A 13,640-nucleotide genomic window follows, 5' to 3' on the forward strand; every position below is an offset into this window, starting at 1 on the left:
TCTAAGAAGGTTCATGAGCTGAGCTCCTCCGTGTGAAAAACCTGAAAATTTTTTACTATAAGAACATTTTCAATCAACCAGCATCTTGTTCTGCTAAGATCCCACCGGAGCTCTTTTAGGCTTTGCAGTATCAGCGGCGACGGTGGCGGTAGATGGTGGCGTGTTGGATTGTGAAGTGCTTTGAGCTTCAAGTGTTTGTGGAATTGTAAGTTGGGCAAGCAGTGTCTTTATCTGAGTTCCTGTGAGGGACTCGTGCTCCAAAAGAGCATTTGCAAGTGCATGAAGCTCCTTGATGTGAGTGGTAAGAATGGTTTTTGCATTGTTGTAACCACTCCGGAGAAGTTGCTTCACCTCATTCTCAATGAGAAGCCTTGTCTCTGAGCTCATGCTCTTCCCACTATCTTTGTATTCGTGAGTGACTGGTCCAACTTCATTGCCCATGCCATATTTGGTAACCATGATCCTTGCCAAACGAGTTGCTTTCCTGAGATCAGAGGATACACTAGAAGAGACTTCATTTTCTCCGAAAATGAGTTCTTCAGCTGCCCAGCCTGCCATGTAAGTATCTATGGCGGCAAGAAACTGTTTACGGGTACGTTGATTCTGATCTGCATCGGGCAATTGGATAACCGTGCCGAGAGACGTGGCACAGGAACTATAGTTGCTTTGTGAACAGGGTCGGCACCATCGGTATAAATGGCAGCAAGAGCATGACCAGCCTCACGGAAAGCAGTTACCTTTCGTGCCTCCTCAGATACAAGAGCTGACTTGCGTTCACTTCCCATTAGGATCTTGTCTTTTGCAAACTCTAAATCAGCATTTGTCACAGCGTTAGAATCATTCATCGCAGCCTTGATAGCAGCCATGTTAATCAAGTTTGCAAGGTCAGCACCAGAGAACCCAGGTGTTCCTCGAGCAATGATCCTTAGATCAACATCAGGATCCTTTAAAACCTGTATTTTAAAGCATGTAAAGAATCTATGATCGACCACTTACCACCAAACAAAAAACTATAACCATTAATCAGGTTTAACTCCTTTTCCTTACGAATATAACAGTACAAGCATTATGATTCAATTGTGACCAGATTTTATTGGTTTCTGTCGCGAGATAATTAATGTCATGTGGACCAGATATCGATGTTTGTTCTATGATGATGGTGTTTGTAAGAGACAATACAAAGCATACCTCTGACATGTGTGATTCCAAAATCTGGTGTCTTCCTCTTACATCCGGATAGGGAACATCAACATTGCGGTCAAAGCGGCCAGGTCTGACCAGTGGCATCATCCAATGATTTCGGAAAATTAGTTGCCCCAATCACAATTATGCCCTCATTTTGCTTGAATCCATCTAGCTCAACCAATATCTGATTTAATGTCATTCTCATGAGTTGGGTCCCATGGATTTCGCTTACCTCCTATAGCATCAATCTCATCAATGAATATTATACAAGGTGCTCTGTTCCTTGCTGCAGAAAAAAGATCCCTCACCCTTCGCGCACCAACACCAACATACAACTCATCAAATTCACTTGCACTGCTGGAGAAGAATGGAACCCCAGCCTCACCAGCAATAGCTCTAGCCAACATTGTTTTTCCAGTACCAGGTGGTCCAACAAGCAAAACTCCTTTTGGAAGCTTACCACCAAGACGAGTAAACCGCTGTCACAAGTGAAACAAATCACAATTATAAATATCACAAGGAAATGTAAAGTGCCTGAAATGTATGCAACAGGAAGCATCAATTTATGCCAAAAAATCTACCTTAGGATCTCGAAGGTAATGAACAATTTCTTCCAGCTCAGCCTTTGCCTCATCAACACCTTTTACATCACTAAATTTTGTGCTTGTTTCCATGATGGGTTGCACTTCTTCATTGATACCAAGTCCTGAGAAATAGGTAAATGCAAACCAGAGAACATGTCTTCTAAGATCAGATTAAAAAAACTAAATGAAAAAACAATACTGACTAGGAAAATACCTTTCCTAATTCCTTTATCTTCAGGGAGTGCTCCTACACCACAAATGAAGAGAAAGGCCAACACAATGGACTTGAACGTACGCCATAACTGATCTTTTAAATTCCCAACTTTAGCCACCGTATGGATTGGATTACTAGCAGTTCCAATAATATTTCTTTTTGCTGATTTTCCTAAATTTCTTAAAGCAGAAAGTCCAGCTGCAGTTTCTCCCACACACGCTATTGAATTGGACATGCCTGAAATCTCATATCACCTCTGCTCATAATTTTTGCTCTAAAAACTATGCTAGAGAAAAAAACATCCAAAATACAGATGCAGTATGATCAATATCAGTATTATTGAAGTGCCAATTTTGGTCAGCTGAATATATTCTCTGTCTTGCATCATTTTGTTCATGCAGTCATATAAAATCATACTTGTCCAAGGACTGCATCAAAGGCCAAAAGATGAATAACATTCCTGATTCTAAATTTAATTTAATTGCAGAGAAAAATTAGATACTTTATCAATCTGACAAATGTGAAATAAGCACCTCTCCTAAATGTCTTGAGTAATTCACTTTCGTCAAGCCTATTAACTTTCACCAGTGCTTTCACGTATTCGGAAAGAGCCGAGAGACTATTATGCAAATATGGTTTGCTTTCAAATACTCTAATCACAGCCTCAGGATCATTCTGATGGTAAAGTTGTTTCAGATAAGCAACTTCAGCGGCTTCATCTGCTGCATCACGAGCTCGACGAGCTACACTGCCAAGGTAGCTGGACTGAAATCTCTTTCGCCCACCCAAAAGTCTATACCCTACATAATTTTCAAAGTGCAAAATGCCAAACGCAACTCAATATCCAAGTACTTGGAACATGAACGTATAACTAGAAGTTAACTATAAGAATAATGCATGGTCTAGGAGGAAGATCTATATACCTGGACGATGTTCAAACTTATTGACAGAAAAATAGCTTGTAGCAAACACACTTTGAATCTGTCCAAATTTTGACTGTCGTCTTTCAACCTGTAAAAATCTCGAATACAGACACAACCATTCGTTATAAGGCCTAAGAAAGGTTTAAATTTTCTTATCCTGAATCAAAAACTAGAAGAAACCCCTTAGACCCATTATCCATTAAACTAAAAAGAATGTAGAAAACGGTATGAAAATCACAAGCGAATCCTATAAAAGGTACATTAGAGTTTCAGGAAAGAATAAAAAACAAGGAAAACATTGACGAAGAGGAACAGGAATGAACTTGCCTGCGATTTGAAAAGCCTCAAAGCCATGCTCGCGTGATCGAGCTATCTGATTAATCCTTGCAAATGAACCTTCTTAAGATTGATGTGTGTTGGGAATGTTTGAATGAGAATTATTTTCTTGAATAAACGGAAAAAGAAAATCGATAGCATACCCTTCACATTTTAATTATGAAACTGAACCTCTTCTCAGTTCAGTTGTGTAACTGAGACTCTTTCCTTCCTTTTCACCAAGAAAATCCCAAAAACCGATTTCCATGCAAGCTTCTTCTTGATATATAATCTACAACATTAATGAACTAATTTTAATAAAAATACTTTTACAAGTTAATAATAATTTTTATTCAATAATTATAATAATAATAATAATAATAATAATAATCTTTTACAATAAGAAAAAAAAAGGACATAGTCATATGTCTCCACTAATAATTTAAAAATATTTTCCACCTCTGTGACATTATGTTTTAAGGTTGGAATTACAAGGGGTTGATGTGAGATGTATTATTTCATCCTATTTTTATACAGCAAAAATCTATACCGTAAAAATTTATACGTAACTCTCTCTATCCTATATCTAATGGATATAAAACTTTCTGGGTTAAATAAGATTAAATATATTTTTAGTCTCTCAAGTTTTAGTAAAATTTGAAATTAGTTTTTTTTTTAAATTTTGATCAATTTAGTCTTTTATCTTTAAAAATATGTAATTTAGTCTTCTAACCAAATTTTGTTAAGTTTATTTGACGTTTCAAACGCATTTCATGATAGTATTTGAATTGTTTACCCCGTTTAATATATTTTCATTTCAATATTAATTCAAATATTATCATAAAATGGATTTGATATAAAATTTTGAAAAAGAACTAATTGCAAAATTCAATTAAACTTGAACAACAAAAACATATTTAATCCAAACTTTTATTTCATTCACAGAAGAAGTATCTCGTGATTGAGTTTATTCCCGTTTTATTATTATTTAATTATTAATTAATTAATTATAATAAAAAAATCATAAAATATGAAAATAATATTTTCAAATATTTAATATTAAAATAATGTTTAAATGTTAAATATTTAGAAATAAATAATAACTATATAAATTTAGTACTAAATAACAATTAGATTAAAAACGAAAGAATTATATAAAATATTTTGTAATTCCACACAAATAAAATTTTATAACAAAAACAACAATTCTTTTGAAAACGTTAATAAAACAAAGTTCATAAAAATAAAATTATTTTTCAAAAAATATAAAAAAACAAATATTCATAATATCTCAAATGTTTTTACCTTTTTTTAATTAAAAAAATTTAAATTAATAATAATTTAAATTTTGGATATAAATTTTTTATCTTTTGAATTTTGCGACAATAACATTAAATTATTATATTATAGTAAATGAATTTTTTTAGTAATAAAATTACATGTATGAGAATTAGTTAGAAAATAAAAATGATTATATAAAAATCATTGAAACAATATTTTACATAATAAAAAATAAATAAAAGTATTAAAAAAAGTATAACTAATCAAATGTGTGTCCAAAAACTATTTGATACACCTTTAAATGAAATTGCACAAAAGACAAAAATTATATAATTAAAGATATAATAAGATAGAAAATACTTTTCAGATTTGAAAAAACTTTTCATTAAATTAATCGAACTATCGAACTATTGAGAAATAAAGAGAATTGTTTTGACAAAAAAATTATTTAAATGAAACAAAGATTAAGGATAAAAAATAATAAAGAAATGTTTTTTTTTATATTAAATAAATGAAAGGTTTATATAATTGAACAATTAAAATTGAGAGAGTCAAACATCTTCATGTGAAAAAATAAACAATAAATAAAAATACTAAAAATGAGTAGAAATAATCAAATGTGAGACCTAAAATCTATTTGATTAACTAAAATTGATGATACACCATTTCAACATAACTACACCGATAACTCTTGATTTGTTCCCATTTTTATTGACTAAATGCATCTCTTGAGTATTGTTTTTGTTCTTAATATTTTTGAGTTCAATATGAGTTTGGTCCTTTGAATACAACGAAAAATTATAGATGGTTCCTGCTTGAAACTTTGATTATGTTTGATTTCTTACTTTCAAAAACATTGGTTTTAGTCTCTCATTTCCAACAATGTTAAATTGAACCATAAGGAGTTATGTTAAACTGCTTTACTTGTTATCTTGTTCAAGAGATAAACTATAGTCTTAAACATTTCTCCCTATAGTGATTCTGGTAAGGAAGAATGATTAATCATACTTCTCACCATATCATTATGAGTATGTTCTACAACATCGTTCATGTTTGGTTTCCCAAGTATTATATACTGAGAAACAATGTCATATTCTCTTAGGAAAAGTGCAAAAGAACGTTGTTCATATGATCCATCATATTTACCATAATATTCACCGTCGGTCAAATTGAGACTTCTCATTAATTAAAAATATTTAGTCATACCTTGAATAATTATCTATGAACGCAATGAAATAGTGCTGCCTATTCCATGATGTCATAGGGAATGGTCTAGAAATATTTGTGTGAATTAATTATAAAACGATCATTTTTAGCCCGTTGAGCTCCTAATTTTTTAGACTTTATTTGTTTACCTTTAATACATTTAACACAAACCTCGAAGTCTGACAAATTTTCTAAAATTTGTTTGTTTGTTTGGTTGTTTGTTTATTTATAATATAAATATATGTATAACCCTCATGCAAAATAAAATTTTAACACAATTGTATATAATTTTCATTTGTTTAAAATTGTTGAATAATATAATAATTACTTTTTTGCATATTTAAGCGGTATACTATAATAATTTTCATGTAGATGATCGGAGAATCAATATATTAATTTTGATTTTGTTAATTTTTTGGAAATATATACTTAAAAAATTGATTTAACCGTTGGTTATAAAAATCAATGTATGAGTTTAAGTTTTATATTAAGATGAGAAAATTGAGTAATATATAAAAGAGGAAAAATCATAAACTCATTTTTTAGGGTTTTGGGTGGAAGGTGATGTTAATATCCTATATGAGGTAAACCATGCTTCATTGGTATTGTTTTTTTTAGTGATCTTCTCTCAAAACATTTGAACACCTATAAAGATGAAAACCCATTGAGTTGGAGGTGGTGTGGAAAGGAACTTATATTTCAAAATTAACCATTATATATGAATGATACATTCAATAATTTTGTATATGAATGTAATTAACATATATCGAAGATCTCTTTGGGAAAATGCTCCATTAAGTCCCAACAAAACTCATTTGAACATGATTTGTGTTCGCAATTCTCTGGCATGTACATGAAGTGATGAAATGATGTGGATAAAGAATTAGAATTGAAAAGAGTGGTTGGAAAGTAGTGCAGTACCCTTTTTGTTTTTATAAGCAAAGTGGGATATTCTGTTGGTTTTGAAAGAAGTTCCTGAAAGTTAACACACATTATCTGTTGGTGCAATAGACATGCCCCTAATAGCAGAGAGGACACAGTAGTACAATTATACTATCTCGTAGCCATCAATCATATCATGGAAAAGAGAGAAGATGCTTATAAATATAAATATATATGAGCATTATTATTGAGCACTAGCTAGGTTCTGCAACTTGGCAGCAGCACCTTCTTCCAAGTAATCAGAGAGCATTGCAGCTTTATTCCCTCAAGATGCGAAGCCATGAGTCCCTATTTGTTCACGTGAAGGGATAGCCATGAGCATTCCAGAAACGGGTGAAGATGAAGCCATATTATTATACCCTGTTGTAGTAGTAGTAGTAGTTGTTGTTGTTGTACATTGAGGCACGTGAACCTGCTGCAGAAACAAGTGGGGTCTCACTATCATCGCTTGTGAAGCTGCTGCTGCACTCACTGTTACGCCTATTTGTGAGGCTTTTTGCAACAAAGCAGTGGCTGACATGTGAGGAGAAGTCGTGGAATAATGGAAGGAACTGAAAGAAGGAAGAAAAGAGGGTGTTGTTGTAGAAGAAGAAGAAGTAGTAGTAGTAGTAATAGGGTTAGGGTTTTGATCATGGTGGAACAAGGAGTGGTGTGGTGTTGAGAAGTCTAAGGTGGTTCTCAGTGATTGTTCCAACACTGTTGGAGAAGATAACCATGAAGGAATTTCTTGACCTAATAGGTTCAAATCTTGTTCTCTTTTCATTACCAGTGATGATGATGATGGTGGTGCTTCGAGTTGAAGGCCATGGCTTCGAAATTGGGACTGAGATGATAATAGAGAGTGAGGGTTCACTGCTCTTCCACTTTCCTGTGCTAAGGCATCACAGAAGGCTCTGTGAGTGATAAAGCTGTCCCTTCTGCAACCACACAAAAGCCAAACAACAAATCAGTTTTTTTTTTTTCTTTCTTTCTTTTAATGTTACATGATTATGTTTTTCATGAGACAGTTTTGTTTAGTGCAACTCTGTCGGAATATATATAAGTTATTAATTATCAAAGTGAAAACTATTAGTATATATTATAAATAATTCACATTCAGTGTTTTTCTTTTTTTCATGTATATAAATGCACACAGATTCCTTCCTAGCTAGAGTACAGTTTTTTTGTTGTTTGTACTGTTTTATACACTTTCCTTTTCATCTACATAATTGTTAATCCACACTCTTTCCTCTTCCTTCCTAATACCTGGAAGTAAAATAAAAAAAAATAAGAAATAAGTTTATTTTGATTCAGAAAAAAATAAAAATGAATAGAAAGTGGAACATATTTATTAATTATTAATATTTTATTTTATTTTTTGTTTTGTTATAATGAAAACCATAAATATTAATAAAATATTGACAATATGGTCGTTAAATAGAAATATACTATATGCTTTTTTTATCACCATGTAATCAATTATGTCATTATATATATATATATATATATATATATATATATATATATATATATATATATATCTTGAAACAAATAAGAGTGATGCAGGAATCAATGTTAAATTTTATATTATACATATTTTCAGAGAAAAATAAAATGTCTGTGATAAGAAAAGCTTAGACTTATTTTCTAATGAAAATAGATGTATATTTAGTCTAAAAGAAAAAAAGAGAGATGAAAATAAATGTATTTAACTATAATGATAAAAGAAAAAGTGTTACATGAAAAGCTTGAAGTTGAATTATAAGTTTTTTTCCCTGAGTTGAGTAGGTAAAACTGAAATTGTTCATTAATTATTCCATCGAGTTCGAATATAATACTGAAACTTGTCTCAAGACAAAAAATCTGTCTCAATTTTGTCTCGAAATTCAGATGAAATAAAAATAAAAAGAGACTTATTTTGCAAACTCAATTTACAAAATAAAGTTATTGTTTAGATATTTACTAAATTTTTCATTTATTTGGCTCCTGCCAAATATAGATTTTTTCGTAACAAATATATAAATTCGACTCCCTATTGTGGATTTACATTACCAATCAATGTAAATATATATATATATATATATATATATATATATATATATTAAAATAAAATTCTTGATTAATGATTAATTTTAGTCGAAAAAAATAATTAATCACTATAACCAATTTATAAATTAAAAATTATTGATAATTAAAATAGTTTTTATTATGAATTTGTCTCTAAATTGGTCATTAACATTAACTATCTAGGTTTTGACTACCAGAAATATTGATCTGTAAATTAGTTTTCAATTAAGAAATTGATTTCTAAATTAATTTCTAAACATATTTTTTTTGTCATAAAATTAATAATTTTTTGATAGTTTTCTTGTGGTGATATAAATAAACTTTTTATACTAATAAATTGCTTAAATTTTGCTTAACAGTTTATGCCAATGTTTTTACTTTATTTTAACTAATTAGAAATCGAAGTTATAAACAAATTCACTATTGGAATAACAATGTAAAAGGTGTTTTATTATATCAACATATTCTAATTAGTTTTTAAGCATACACTCATATAATAACCATATAATTAATTATATAATTTCTATTAGACAAAGCATACATATAACAATGAAGATAATACATAAACCTGTTGACCAACTGTTATGAAATGATTTTTTTGACAGAAAATCAGTTAATTTGAGCAATTTAGATTGTGGTTTCAGAAGATAAGCTGGTTTTGGAATACAGGAATGAGTTAAAAGCTGATTAATTAGTTAATTAATTATAATCAATTTCGATGTATTAAAATATGTTAAAAAGATTTTAAAAATTGTAAATATGTAATGCAGAATAAAAAATAGGATTGAGAATTTTGACTGAGGAATTTACCTAGAGAAAAGGGTACCACAGTCACACTTGTATTCTCTGGTGCCACAGATTTTGGAGTGAGCTTTCCAATCAGATTGAACTGCATAGCGTTTGGAACACTTCTCACACTTCCATTTCTTCTCTCCATGCTTCCTGAAAAAGTGCTTCTTGATTCCAGTGAGGTCCCCAAGGGCCCTTGAAGGGTCATGGTGAACACATGATGCCTCTGGACAAACATACACTTTCTTTCTCACCTCTTTGCTGTTCTTCTTCTTCAGCTTCCATGGCAGATTGTGCCCTCTTCTGTGAAGCTGCAGATTCTGATCCCTTTGAAACCCTTTCTGACATATCTCACACACAAACCTGTTTGTTGCCAATAGGGTCTCTGGAGTCAATGCTATCACTTCTGCATCAGGGTCTGAAATCAACCACACCAACAAAATCAACTCATACACTACTACCTCTTCAATTCAAATTCAACAATTCACAAAACTTACATTAATTATTACTAGCCTTTTCAGCAAAGGAATCATGTTTTTAATGCAGAAACTATAACTGTTTGTTTTTTCTTTCTTTCTTATATTAACCAAACACTTCATATGAAGGGTTTTATGATATAAATTTGTTGAGTTCATGAAGTAATAATATTAAAAATCATATTTTGACAGATAAATGTATATACATCAAAAACTGATTTTGGCTGCAACGAATTAGAGAGAGAAAAAAAAAATGGTATGAATTAATGTATGACCTGGGTGGCCTGGAAGACTTCTCTTCTTTTTTGGTTGTGGTTCTTGATTTATTGAAGTGGAAGAGTATTGGTGAGCATGGAAAAAACCATTGTCATTTCTGATTCCTGAAGAAGCACTTATTTCACTCGATGCAGAAGTCAAATTAGACATGTTTTTTTCCACCACCAAAACCTATATATACACAAGTAGATTAGGTAAGAAACCAAACTACACTGCACAAAGGTGAGATATTCACACAATATATACAATATGTTGATGAGAAAATAAAGTTATTTGCACCAAAAGAATTTCTGAGATCTTGCAGATGAAAAGGATAATACTATAATGGATCTGATTTTCTTCAGCTGATGGATCCTGCTTACTTATATAGCTTTCTCTCTTCTTCAAAATTTTCAGAAATTCTTGAGAAAACCACCAAATGAAAGAGAGAGAGAGAGAGAGAGAGAGAGAGAGAGAGAGAGAGAGAAAGAGGAAAAAAGCTGAGAAAGTTGAATGGATCCCGAGAAGGATTTGCCTTCAAAGCTATGGCTATTCACTTTAATCACTTCTGAAACTGCCACAACTTGTTGGTAACTTAGCATCAAGCATCAAGCATCAAGCACACCAAGCATCAAACATGAAGCATCATCACCTGGTATAAGAGTGTGAAGAAAACACATATATGAGGTAAGTGAATTTCTTAAGTATAGATCTCAGTATCTAAGATATCAGTGTTTAATGTGAGTAACCAAAAGAAAAGAAGAGAATGAGTTAATTATTAGGTACCTACTTGAGGAAGTTTTTGAGTTGTGAGTGTGTGAAGAGAGAGAGAGAGAGAGAAGAGATTGGAATGTGGATGAGGAAAAGGATGTGTTTGAAGATGGCACGTACAAGAGACCAAAGCACAAGCCAAACTGGCTTGTTCTGAAGTGCACTTTCTGTCTTTTCCCCCCTCTTTTTTTTTTTTTTTTTTTTTTTTTTTTTTTTTTTTTTTTTTTTTTCTCTACCTCACAGTTTTTCTTTTTAAAAATTTTCTTCCTCAATAATTGCACATTATAACATTATCATTTTCTTCCACACTCTTCAACTTTTTTTTCTTCCTCAATAATTGTACATGGCATAATAACTTGATGATTTTCTTTCTTCTGTGGGTCAACTCTGTGGAGACTATATATGTATACAATGTGTTTGAAATATATGTTGTTATTAGAGTTATGATTCACATTTAACATATAAAAAAAATAAAATTATTTAAAGTAGCAGTCTTAAGAAAATACTCAGACGTAAATTATAGATTTAAATTTAATTTGATTCAATAAACATGGATCTAATAATTAGTATCAAACTACTTTAACTAATATCTATATATTATTGATTATTTTTAGTGATTTTTTAAATTAATTATAATTCTCAATTTCAAATTCAGTACTTTATTTAAGATATCCCATTTAGTTTCATTCAGACCAACCATATCTTACTATCAATCAATTTTCAATGATGTTTTTACCAATTTAATTATTCCAACATAAAATTCAAAATATATAGTACTCTGTGTAACTGTATATGGTTATTTATTTTAATTTATGTAAAAATACATTTTCATTGAAATTAGAAAAAATAAAGTTGACCATTGTAAATTCTATATTAAATTCTATATTAAATTCACAAAAATACACACACAAAAAACTAATCCATGTTTAACTGTATTATTTTACAGTGATACGTACATAATATATTTTACTTGAAATATAAGTTAATATAAATAATTATATATAAGATATATATAGTGAGAAATTCATGTAAAATTCATTAAGTAATATAAAAAAGTATGACAAGTTTTAGCAGTTAAAAGAGAATATGTTGTACTTAGATGCATAAAATGTATTTTTTATGATGTGACTACTGATATAAAAATGACCTAAGTATAAAAATATAAGAGATAAGATGAACCTATCTTCTCTGCATAAGAAAGATGATGAGTAGGTTATATAATAAAAACATTTTGAGAGAGAGAGTAAGAAAAATGATAGAATGTTACACGAAGAGGGTATACAAAATATTATTCTCTCTCTGCATGTTTTGTTAATGGTGGATGTCTGACATTGATTGATTATTCATGCCAAACATTCTGTCTTCCTAAAAAGTAGAGATAAAGTGTCCGTGAGAGTGTGAAAGATGAAGAAGAGTGGCTGATAATGAAGTTTTAACATCAGGGTAATTCCTAAGAGACTTCAAATCCAAAAACCAAATATGCTTTTCTATCTGCATTCACAGACACAGCCTGTGACAGCCATACCCTCATATGATCAAATTTTTATTTTTCTCCTTCCACACAACCACACAAAATCTCCATCATGCATATATGCAAACATATTTATTAGATCAGTAACACGTTTTAACTATCGATTAACTATGTTTTTATCTTTGCGATTTTAACTTTGATTTTGTCTTAATATTTGAAAATTTTTGGATGTATCAATTATCACCTAAGAGTGTTAAGCGTCTTCTGTGCCAGTGCAAAAATGATATTAGACTGATTCTGAAACGTGTATTAAATCGATTTCGAAACCGATCTAATACAGATCGATGTAATATGTTTGTTAGTTATTAGATCGGTTGCAAAAAATCAATCTAATGTATCAATATTAGATCGGTTTCCCTAACCTGATCTTACATTATTCATTACGAATACATCAAGATGAAGTGCTTTAGATCGATTTGAGTATAAACCGATCTAATATGTTGAGCACTTTAAAAAAAAAAGCAGCAAGCATTAGATCGGTTATGGTCTTAACTGATTCGGTTAAGACCATAACCGATCTAATGCTTGCTGCTTTTTTTAAAAAAGTGTGTTTTGCAATTGCAACTAACCAAAACTTGTTGCATTAAAAATCAAATAAATACAGACAGTGCAGTTCCAGCAGTTTATAGAGTACATATTTAAAAAACAATTCAAATCCAACAATGGATTTGACCAAAATATTTCCTAAGTGAAAGAAAACTAATGCAACAAAGGAAAAGTTTTACATATAAACATTTTTAAGCTGCAAGAAGTAATTGGCCCATTCAGTTCTTACTTCATCAATCTTCTCAGATCCCAATGGTTCAACACTTTTAAAAACATTTCAAAGAGGAGTCTTTTGATTCCTTACCTCATCCCAAGAATCTTTCAGAGCAACACAAGCTATGGTCCACATCCAGTACATGACATAGTATCCACACTCAAAACTTCCTTTTTGGATATTACACTAAGAAGATCAAATTTATAATTAATATATGAAAAAAAGTACAAATCATACAATATAAAAGATGGAAACTTATACCTTTGGAGAAATCACTTTGAAATTTTGTGAAGATGAAGTTGATTTACCACCCAACACATTGTACACATTCAAAGCACTAAAAAGTTAAGTCACTTGTCAAT

At 30.7% G+C, this 13,640-nt stretch overlaps 2 protein-coding genes across 6 annotated transcripts; both read right to left on the reverse strand.

Annotated features, from left to right (window-relative positions):
- LOC114194373 (ATP-dependent zinc metalloprotease FTSH 4, mitochondrial-like) lies at nucleotides 1-2,777 on the reverse strand. Its single transcript, XM_028084546.1, is given in 7 exon segments — nucleotides 1-650; nucleotides 653-953; nucleotides 1,189-1,281; nucleotides 1,283-1,397; nucleotides 1,399-1,664; nucleotides 1,767-1,891; nucleotides 1,984-2,777. Coding segments are annotated over 7 exon segments (1,692 nt in total). The 5' UTR covers nucleotides 2,219-2,777; the 3' UTR covers nucleotides 1-93.
- Nucleotides 2,778-6,607: 3,830 nt separating this feature from the next.
- On the reverse strand, nucleotides 6,608-11,110 carry LOC114194375 (zinc finger protein GAI-ASSOCIATED FACTOR 1-like). 5 transcript variants are annotated; one of them, XM_028084551.1, is made up of 5 exons: nucleotides 11,007-11,110; nucleotides 10,752-10,868; nucleotides 10,237-10,408; nucleotides 9,507-9,903; nucleotides 6,608-7,567 (listed from the first exon to the last, which is right to left on the reverse strand). In XM_028084551.1, exons 3-5 carry the CDS (start codon nucleotides 10,385-10,387, stop codon nucleotides 6,916-6,918), a joined length of 1,200 nt encoding a protein of 399 aa, XP_027940352.1. In that variant the 5' UTR covers nucleotides 10,388-10,408; nucleotides 10,752-10,868; nucleotides 11,007-11,110; the 3' UTR covers nucleotides 6,608-6,915. The 5 variants fall into 5 exon arrangements, with proteins under 5 accessions (XP_027940352.1, XP_027940351.1, XP_027940350.1 ...); XM_028084550.1 differs by having other exon boundaries at nucleotides 11,003-11,107; XM_028084549.1 differs by lacking the exon at nucleotides 11,007-11,110 and having other exon boundaries at nucleotides 10,600-10,978.
- Nucleotides 11,111-13,640: the final 2,530 nt, after the last annotated feature.

Source organism: Vigna unguiculata, chromosome 8 (genome assembly GCF_004118075.2).
Source record: "Vigna unguiculata cultivar IT97K-499-35 chromosome 8, ASM411807v1, whole genome shotgun sequence".
In the NCBI taxonomy this organism is placed as follows: domain Eukaryota; kingdom Viridiplantae; phylum Streptophyta; class Magnoliopsida; order Fabales; family Fabaceae; genus Vigna; species Vigna unguiculata.

Bases quoted from the DNA above. Each gene is read 5' to 3' on its own strand.
- LOC114194375 (XM_028084551.1), bottom strand. From the start codon at position 10,387: ATGTCTAATTTGACTTCTGCATCGAGTGAAATAAGTGCTTCTTCAGGA. The intron at 9,904-10,236 runs GTCATACATTAA...GGTTGATTTCAG, and splicing joins AAGTCTTCCAGGCCACCCAG to ACCCTGATGCAGAAGTGATA. The intron at 7,568-9,506 runs GTAAATTCCTCA...GTGTGGTTGCAG, and splicing joins TGTGGTACCCTTTTCTCTAG to AAGGGACAGCTTTATCACTC.